General features: G+C 43.6%; 2 protein-coding genes across 2 annotated transcripts in view; one reads left to right on the top strand and one right to left on the bottom strand.

The window, feature by feature from the left end:
- LOC115817070 (zinc finger protein 271-like) overlaps positions 1-10000 on the bottom strand; it is a 128038-nt gene that overhangs the window by 100828 nt on the left and 17210 nt on the right. The gene's annotated exons all lie outside the window — the stretch shown is intronic.
- thumpd1 (THUMP domain containing 1) lies at positions 986-3200 on the top strand. Its single transcript, XM_030779601.1, has 4 exons — positions 986-1186; positions 1630-1807; positions 2145-2393; positions 2818-3200. Exons 1-4 carry the CDS (start codon positions 986-988, stop codon positions 3198-3200), a joined length of 1011 nt encoding a protein of 336 aa, XP_030635461.1.

Raw genomic sequence — 10000 nt, 5'->3', positions numbered from 1 at the left:
AGAAGAAGAAGAAGAAGAAGAAGAGAACAGAAAAGATATAGGAAAAGAGTTAACAAGAATGGGAAGAAAAATCATAATTTTAAAATGCACTAAAATATTAGTTATAGGACAGTCTGTACGACATTCACATTGAGCAAAAGTCTGACAGTGTCTTCAAGTTTGGATGCTATTATTTCGGTGCTGAAATCAGTATTGTTAATTTGGCAGACACAGAGCAAGAGAACCAAAGTCTGTTTGTTCCGAAAGAATTATTAACCACTGACCGGTTTTCATGTTTAGAAAAACTAGGGAATTCCGTTCCTTACTCCACTGTGTATGTTGTCCATCAGAAAACAGTATGCCATTAGAGGTTGCATTCAGAGAGTCGTGTTTATCAGACAGGGAGAGAAACAGGGAGTTGAGGATGTTTGGTGAGGAGTCTGAGAACAACTCTTTCCTCTAACTGCCCTGCTCTGAAACTCAAACACTCCTAATATCGATTTCAAACTCGATCATTCGTCATTCCATAATGCTTTCAGTTACCCGGTCAGTACGTGGACAGCACAATGTGTAAATAGTATAGTTAGTCTTTTTGTCTTTAAAATGGAAAGACAATTAACGAAAATGAGAACTAAGGTAAAAACGTCTGTAACGCGTTTTATGTGAAGATTGTCCCTGAAAGCGCCCCGTAGAACTTGAGCTCAGATGTGGCGCAGGAACATGAATGAGAACGCAGACAACCACACACGTGTGTAACTTCAGCTCCAGCAGAAAAATATTACAGATGTCGGCATGCAAAGTTAGGGTAGTGCATGCAAACTAACAAAGTTTATTATTCGTTTGGGAAGTTTAGGCCTCTAGCCGTGGTGTTTTTCTACGAATTAGCAAAGTGCTCCAGGCACTTGTAAGGTGTTTGGTGTTATTCGCTCGCTGCATGCCTGGTCTAAACCATTAGCTCCGTGATCGCATTAATTAGTCTTTAAGATAAGGCGAAGGTGAATTAAACATGTCAGAAGCACCAGCTATGAGAAAGAGGAATAAGAAGCGCTATGGCGGCTCTAAAAACAAAAAACGGAGAGGTTTTCGGGAACTCGAAGTGGGTATGGAGGGCATCCTGATCACCTGTAATATGAACGAACGGAAGTGCACCTCCGAAGCATTCAGTCTCCTTAACGAGTACGCGGACAACCTCTACGGTCCAGAAAACGTACGGTATCTGATTACACTCACCTCTCTTAAGAACAGGTGCTAGCGTAACGCTTCCTTTAAACTTGGTTTTTTTTTTTTTAATTTACTCCTGAAAAGCTAAGACAGGCCAACTAAGTGACGCCAGTAGCCTCTATGCAAAGAACGAGCGCAAAATACACAGACTGATTAAATATTCAGATGTAGTCACAAATAAGGTTTAGTATGGTTTAGTATAACATTGACAGTGTGTTAAACCTGCATAGGACAGGCCCTTGTGTGCTGTCCTGCACTACACGTTCGGTGACAACGGTTTGTTGTCAAAAGTATGAGCTGACGAATTCTGTATGCTTCTGTAGAAGAATGTTCCTCTTCTGAATACACTTCTAAATTAGTTGTACGTCGAGCTTACGTTGTTGTTTTTGTTATGTATCGTGCGAAATGTTTGTGTTTGTCTTGCGTCAGTTAGCAGACACGGAGGACAGCAACACTGAGGATGAGGGCGAGGATCCAGACGACGCGGAGACGGCGCTGAAGAAGGAGGTGACGAAGATTCGTTCCTCCACAGAGAAACAGCAGCGGCGCTTTCAAGCGCTGGACAGCGGCGCCGCTAATGTCGTTTTCATCCGCACTCAGAACATCGGTAAGATCGTCTGTCTCGGTCACGGGTCCGTCTCTGAGGAACATATCATTGTATTATATCACATTATATATAGTAAAATTACATTGCAGAATATCACGTCCTCTCACACACAGTCATGCTAAACTCCCTTGGACAGCATTTGTTACAGTGGTGCTAGTTTTGGGTTGTATGCTCACTTTGTTTGAAGGGTGTGACCTCTCTCTCTCTCTCTCTCTCTCTCTCTCTGTCTCTCTCTCTCTCTCTCTCTCTCTCTCTCTCTCTCAGTTTCACTGCTGTTTCAGTTAAAGCACTTGGTGAGTTTTTAGGGTAAAACAGCTTTGAATGTTGCTGCTTTCAGACCCGGCTGAGCTGGTTCATCAGATCCTGGAGGATTTGTACCAGACGAAGAAGAGGAAATCTCGTTTGATCCTGCGTATGCTGCCCGTGAGTGGGACCTGCAAGGCATTTCCGGAGGACATGGAGAAATATCTGGGCAGCTTCCTGGAGCCCTGGTTTAAGACGCCCAACCACGCCTCGTACCAGATTGCCTTCAAAGCCAGGAACAGCAGCCACAATAAGAGAGAGGACGTTATCAAAGCGCTGGCTGGTACTGTTGTCTGTCCAGCCTGGGTTTTTATTATTTTTTTTTTTAGTTGCTGTTTTATGTTTGTTTGTTTTTAAGCATTGTTTTGTGGGGTATACCACAGAGGAGGACCTCTCAAATTAGCCAAACTACAAGTAAACCTGCGACTAATATGAGATTAACAGATAAAACTGGAACACATCCGGTCACAGCCAAAAATGGGCCAGTGAGAACTGCCCTTAAGTTCTTCCTCGTGTTGCCTGGAGGTCTTGTTTGAATACACAGATACACAGAAACAGACAAAATAGTTTGTTCTGAAATTCTGTAATGACATTTCAGAAGTGGCTAACTTTCCCTTTAAACTCCACAGTGTGACCCCCCCTCGCCTCCCCAGTTAGCCTTACTCACTTTCTCTCTCTCCCTCTCCCTCTCTCTCTCTCTCTCTCAGGGCTGGTGGGGAGGCTGAACCCGGAGAATAAGGTGGATTTGACGGAGCCAGAGCTGACTATAATCATTGAAGTCATTAAGACTGTCTGCTGTGTCAGTGTGGTCAGACACTACACTCTCTTCAGGAAGTACAACCTGCAGGAAGTAGCCAAGACCGAAACCAATCAAAAACAAGCCCTACAGGAAATGGCTGAGACAGGGGCCAATCAAAAACAAGCCCTACAGGAAATGGCTGAGACAGGGGCCAATCAAATCCCACCCGCACAGGCAGAGGTTGCCGAAGCACAGTCTGAGAGTGACGGACATGAGAAGGGCGGGGCAGTGGTAAAGGAGGGTGTGGCCAAGGGGGCGTGGCAGAGTGATGTGACTGAAGGCGGAGACTGAGTGTCAGGGATGGGAGTGTTTGCTAACCTCAGGAGATTTGTGAAAGAGATGAACTGTCTGTCTGAGTGTGAACTGTCTGTCTGAGTGTGAACTGTCTGTCTGAGTGTGAACTGTCTGTCTGAGTGTGGTCTCATCACGCCTCCTCTTCTCTCTCCTGTTCTCCTCTAATGTCCTCAGTTTTTCTGTGATCGATCCTCCCTCATCACGCGGTCCCCTGCAGCGGTCCTCTGTGTGACCAGGACATTTTTAACAGAGTACGTGTGTTATTGTAAAGAGGTTAAAGAGGTAACAGAAAAGAATCCTTTGGAACTGATGACATACTGTAGTCCATCCATGCGCTACACATATTTGTATTTAGTGTGTGTGTTTTTTCATTTGCATATTTTTTTCAAAGAGATGAATTATGGTTTTGAGCATTTTATGTAGACATATGGATGTTTTTGATTGGCTGACCACTTTCTGCTGATCCTGATGTATTGTTTTTGAATTTTGAATTCATGCTCACTGAACTCTGTGTGTCTTCTCTCTTCACTGGTTTTAGTTTTTATTCAAACATGAAATGAAAAAACTTTACCATTCGACTGAGTCTCTTCTCACTTTTGTTTCTCAAATTTGTTACATATCAGAAAACAGGTCAAACAGGGTCACAGGTCAAACAGGTTCAGGGGTCACATAGGGTTGCAGGCTGAAGGCCAGTGTTGTGAAATGTAACAGGATTTTACACTGGCCAGTGTTGATTTGGAGTGGAGAGTGCAGCGTCATTAATGCTGTAGACAGACAGATGTTTCAGGGGAGACAGCAGTAATTTAAACATGTGTTTTCCTCTCATAGTTTTCATATTTAAAACTAATACATTTCTCTCACTGTGTATGACGTTATATAGGCTATTCTGACATAAGTTTGAACTAAAGACAAAATTGTCTGTTTTAATCCATTTTTAAATTAAAGCAACTGCCTTAACTTTAAAGCTAGAGAGAGGGTGTGTGTGCGTGTTGTTTTATATATATATATAAATATTAAGTGTCAGTCTGAAATGAACTGTAGGAAAACGATATTAAGTTAAGTATCAGTCTGAAGTTAACTTTCGGAAAACAAGATTAAGTGTCAGTCTGAAGTTCACTGTAGGAAAACAAGATTAAGTGTCAGTCTGAAGTTCACTGTAGGAAGTGTCTGGTGTTAGCCCCGCCCCCTGGGGCGGCTGAATGTGTCTCCTCCGGGTAAACAACACGCTAAAATGATTGACAAGAGAAACACACAATCAGCCTGATTTATTTCTCCCAGCTGATTTTATAGGTGTGGCAGTTAACTACGCAGGTGAGCCTAAAACCTATTCTTTAAGTTTCATGCAATGACTTTAAAACTGTAGACAAACTTGTTTTGGTTGACTGATTTTATGTAAAACGTTTAAAGAGAGACTTACGGCTGTAAAGTTCATTTCACTGTTGGGTAAAGTCTCACAGTAGTTTGAGGATACAATGTTAATTTGTGTTTTACACACATACAGTGTATTCCAGTGAAGAGTCTGAATCGAAGCACCAGGTTCGACTTTGCAAGGTCACAAAAACTTACAGTAATCTGGTGCTCGCAGCTCAAGTTAGTGAAGAATCTATCAACTCACTGAGTTCACAAGTGAACAGCACAAAGAACTGTTTATATCCACTGATGCACTTACATACACTTGTGGATATTGTATTTGACAAGTAAAAAGCTAAGATTTTCCTCTTTCTTATCATCAAACATAGCAAAGAAAACATCCTTAAAACAAAAGGAGAAGAGTCGTGAATGCGTGTGTTTGAATAAGGTCTCGAGTGTCTCACCAACAGACAGGACAATTCCTAAACAACTGTGAGTCATTTTTTTAATCTGCATTCCCACAAAAGGAGGAGTTAGATGCCATGTCAATTTACAATTTATAATTTAGTTATTTAGCAGACGCTTTTAGCCAAAGCGACTTACAATCAGTGCATCAGTCGGATTTCTAATACCTCATAAGCAGACATCACTAAAAAGACTGAGCGTCAATTTACTCCTTCATATTGCACCCTTGGAATACTTTGACAAACACAGATACAAGACAAGCTTTTTTTTTTAAGGAAAGGGAGGGTTAGGCAGTGGGGGACAGGTGGGTTCTAAAGAGGTGGGTTTTCAGTTTCTTGCGGAAGATGGTGAGGGATTCCGCAGTCCTAACTGTATGAGGGAGGTCGTTCCACCACCTCGGGGCAATGGCGGAGAAGAGGCGTGGTCGGGAGGAGCGGCTGCCAGGTTCCCAAAGTGAGGGGACCGTCAGTTGACCAGAGGTGGTAGAGCGGAGGGGTCTAGTAGGGGTATAAGGAGTTATTAGGGACTGAAGGTATGGTGGGGCGGAGCCTCTTGTTGCCTGGTAGGCCAGTACCAGTGTCTTGAACTGGATGCGGGCAGCTACCGGAAGCCAGTGGAGCGCAGTAAGCAGTGGAGTGACATGAGAGTGCTTAGGGAGGTTGAATACCAGGCGCGCAGCGGCGTTCTGCACGAGCTGGAGCGGCCTGATGGTGCAGGTCAGTAAGCCAGCCAGTAGAGCGTTGCAGTAGTCCAGGCGGGAGATGACAAGCGCTCTTTTGTCTCTCAAGGAAATATTCTGCTGGGTAGAACTCATGGATAAATGTGAAAGTAACGTCTCTCTGACTTTGTTGGTAAGTAGATGTGAATATAATGTCTCTCTGACTTTGTTGGTAAGTAGATGTGAATATAATGTCTCTCTGACTCTGTTGGTAAGTAGGTGTGGATATAATGTCTCTCTGACTTTGTTGGTAAGTAGATGTGGATATAATGTCTCTCTGACTTTGTTGGTAAGTAGATGTGGATATAATGTCTCTCTGACTTTGTTGGTAAGTAGGTGTGAATATAATGTCTCTCTGACTTTGTTGGTAAGTAGATGTGGATATAATGTCTCTCTGACTCTGTTGGTAAGTAGATGTGGATATAACGTCTCTCTGACTTTGTTGGTAAGTAGGTGTGAATATAATGTCTCTCTGACTTTGTTGGTAAGTAGATGTGGATATAATGTCTCTCTGACTCTGTTGGTAGACACATGTAAGAGTCAAGGCCCAGACTTTTTTATCAAGGCTCATTCTTTACTATACCATTTCAGTGTGGGATTATACAGAGAATAGTGGTACAATTTCTGTGTGGGATTATACAGTGAATAGTGGTACCATTTCAGTGTGGTATTATACAGTGAATAGTGGTGCCATTTCAGTGTGGGATTATACAGTGAATAGTGGTGCCATTTCAGCATGGGATTATACAATGAATAGTGGTGCCATTTCAGCATGGGATTATACAGTGAATAGCGGTGCCATTTCATCATGGGATTATACGATGAATAGTGGTGCCATTTCAGCATGGGATTATACAGTGAATAGTGGTGCCATTTCAGCATGGGATTATACGATGAATAGTGGTGCCATTTCAGCATGGGATTATACAGTGAATAGTGGTGCCATTTCAGCATGGGATTATACAGTGAATAGTGGTGCTATTTCAGCATGGGATTATACAGTGAATAGTGGTGCCATTTGTTACGTTCCCCAGTCCTGGTGGCCGCCTATATAATTGCAGCTAGGCAGCACTGCGATCCTCCGACAAGAGGTAGAATACATGCTCTCGAACGGCATAGCTGAGCCTAGCTCTAGCCCTTGGAGTTCGCCGTGTATTTTAGTCAGTAAGCCAGATGGAACGTATCGGTTCTGCACGGACTACCGTCGGGTCAATGCAGTTACCACTCCAGACAGCTATCCCCTGCCTCGAGTGGATAACTGTGTTGACCGCGTAGGATCTGCCGTTTTCGTTAGTAAGATCGACCTATTAAAAGGTTATTGGCAGGTCCCACTTACTGCTAGAGCTCGAGAGATTTCCGCCTTTGTTACACCAGACTCATTTCTAAATTATAAAGTCATGGCGTTTGGAATGAGAAACGCACCGGCGACCTTCCAACGCCTGGTTAACATTGTGCTGTCAGGTATGTCTGGCTGCGAAGCCTACCTTGATGATGTGCTGGTTTATAGTATGACGTGGGCAGAACATCTGGGGCAACTGCGTGAACTTTTCCGCCGTTTGTCGAAGGCTAACCTTACTATAAACTTGGCCAAGTGTGAGTTCGGAAAGGCCACCGTTACTTATCTGGGGCGAGTCGTTGGTCGGGGCCAGGTTTTCCCTGTGGTGGCAAAAGTAGCTGCCGTTCAGGACTACCCTGTTCCTAGTGAACGACGTGGGTTGCGACGTTTTTTGGGTATGGTTGGTTACTACTGCAGCTTTTGTAAAAACTTTTCCTCTGTCGTGTCTCCGCTAACGGACTTACTGAGTCTTAAAGTCAAGTTTGAATGGACAGAGACGTGTCAAAAGGCGTTTAAAAATGTGAAGGGCCTCTTGTTGTCTGCTCCTGTTCTAGCCACGCCCGACTTTAACAAGCCGTTTCGTCTTGCTGTGGATGCGAGTGACGTCGGTGTGGGAGCTGTCCTTCTGCAGTGTGGCGCTGACAATATAGAACATCCTGTCTCTTATTTTTCTCGAAAGTATAATGGGGCACAGCGAAACTACTCCACGATTGAGAAGGAAACTTTGGCTTTAGTATTGGCTATTCAACACTTTGAGGTTTATTTGGGAGGTTCTTCATTTCCAATTTTAGTTTATACTGATCATGACCCACTGAAATTTCTAAACCGCATGTATAATGCGAACCAAAGGCTGATGCGCTGGAGTTTGATGTTGCAACCCTTCGACCTTCGAATTGTTCATGTTTGCGGAAAAGATAACGTCTTAGCAGACGCGTTGTCTAGAGCTGAACGTTAAGAGACGTTTCTGTTAAGTTGTGTGACCTTCAGCACCAAATTAATTTGGATCTTATCTATATATCTGTGTGTGTGCGCGGGCGTGTGTGTGTATATGTGTGTGCGCGCGCATGTGTGTGCGTGCGTATATATATGTACATGTTCTCTGCGTGGACTGCAAAACAGGATTGTGTACAATAAAATATTAGTTTTTGTTGGACACTTGCAGGTATGGTATGGACTATATTAATTCTCCTGTTATGTTATAGCCTACCTTACCTATGACATTTTGAATAATGGAATCGTTTGAGTTGTAGCTCTGTGCCGCTCCAACCTATGAGCTGCATGCACAGTAGCTACCTAGGTGGTTGGATTATCTCTATGTTTTCTTTGTTGACTGTTCTCTTTTGGCGACCAGTCACCATTTTGGGGTGGGGGTGTTACGTTCCCCAGTCCTGGTGGCCGCCTATATAATTGCAGCTAGGCAGCACTGGCAACCCCTTCTGGTGGCGATTATGTTTTTGTTTGTTTTGTTTTGGTATGTTTTTCTAACCTTTTGATTAGGGGCACCTGAAACCTGTGGGCTGAGCCTATTTGTAGACCCTCCTGGCACTGTTCCCGTGAGACGCGCATGGGTGCCCTCGAGGATACTGGTCCATCCCAGCACAACGTGATGGTGTTCCCGCTTCGCTTCCTAAATTCGCTTTGTTAATTCTTTGTCTACTTATTTCGGATAATAAAACCCCTAGATATTGACCCATTATCGTGTGCGTCTCCCCCTTTATGCTACGAGCTGGTGATCGGCCGTAACACCATTTCAGCATGGGATTATACAGTGAATAGTGGTGCCATTTCAGCATGGGATTATACAGTGAATAGTGGTGCCATTTCAGTGTGGGATTATACAGTGAATAGTGGTGCCATTTCAGTGTGGGATTATACAGTGAATAGTGGTGCCATTTCACCATGGGATTATACACAGTAGGTGATTTGTTAATTTGTAAGGGGGGGGGGGGGCACAATGGCCAATGACACTGCTCTAATAAAACCAAAGGCGGTGGAGTATGTTTTTACATTAACCATGAATGGTGTAGAGACATTTGTGTTCTGTCCAAAACGTGCTACCCTGAACTGGAATCTCTTTTCATCTGTTGCAAGCTACTCCAATCACCTAGGGAATTTAACTCTATAATTCTACTCCACTCACCTAGGGAATTTAACTCTATAAGTCTGGTCGGGGTCCATGTCCCTCCACTGGCATGAGCCAACTCAGCACAACAACAGCTGGCTGACCAGATTATAGAAGTCGAGCATGAACCCTCAGATTCTCCCATCATCGTTATGGGAGCCTTCAACCACATCAACCTGAGTGTGGAATTACCAGCATATAAACAGTTAATCAGCTGCCCCACCAGAGAAGGCAATACTCTGGACCACTGCTACAGCACTATTCAGGGTGCATGCCAGGCCACCTCCCGTGCCCCTCTCCGAAACTCTGACCACAGCCTGGTCCATCTCGAGCCCTCATACAGGAAAAAGCTTAAAGCCACGAAGCCTGAGATGCAATCAGTGAGAACATGGTCTCCTGATGCCGCAGAGGACTTGAGGGAATGTTTGGATTCTAACAACTGGGACTCTTTCAAATCTGCTAACAACCTGGATGACTGCATACCAACGTATAGGTCCCACAGGGATATGTTAAGTTACCCAATACTGTTATTACAACTAAATACACTGACAACACAGGGACCTATACATTAAATTACCCAATACTGTTATTACAACTAAATTTCACCTACCTGTGACTCTTTGAAGTATTTGAAATATTTTGAAGGAATATTTCTCTTTTTCATATGACCTACCTGGAACAAAAGTACCAACTCCTTTGACTTTTACTGAAATGTACCTACCTACAGAAAAGATCCATTATGCCTCCCACTCTGTGTGGAGTGGATTATAAAATGTCCAGTTCTTTTCTTCAAACATGCATTTAAC

Source organism: Chanos chanos, chromosome 7 (genome assembly GCF_902362185.1).
Source record: "Chanos chanos chromosome 7, fChaCha1.1, whole genome shotgun sequence".
Classification (NCBI taxonomy): Eukaryota; Metazoa; Chordata; class Actinopteri; order Gonorynchiformes; family Chanidae; genus Chanos; species Chanos chanos.
This window is presented reverse-complemented; position numbering and strand designations above follow the sequence as displayed.

Excerpts from the sequence above, each read along its gene's own strand:
- thumpd1 (XM_030779601.1), top strand. The coding sequence starts at position 986 with ATGTCAGAAGCACCAGCTATGAGAAAGAGGAATAAGAAGCGCTATGGC. Across the intron at positions 1,187-1,629 it reads ACCTCTACGGTCCAGAAAAC|TTAGCAGACACGGAGGACAG; the intron begins GTACGGTATCTG and ends GTCTTGCGTCAG. Across the intron at positions 2,394-2,817 it reads CGTTATCAAAGCGCTGGCTG|GGCTGGTGGGGAGGCTGAAC; the intron begins GTACTGTTGTCT and ends TCTCTCTCTCAG.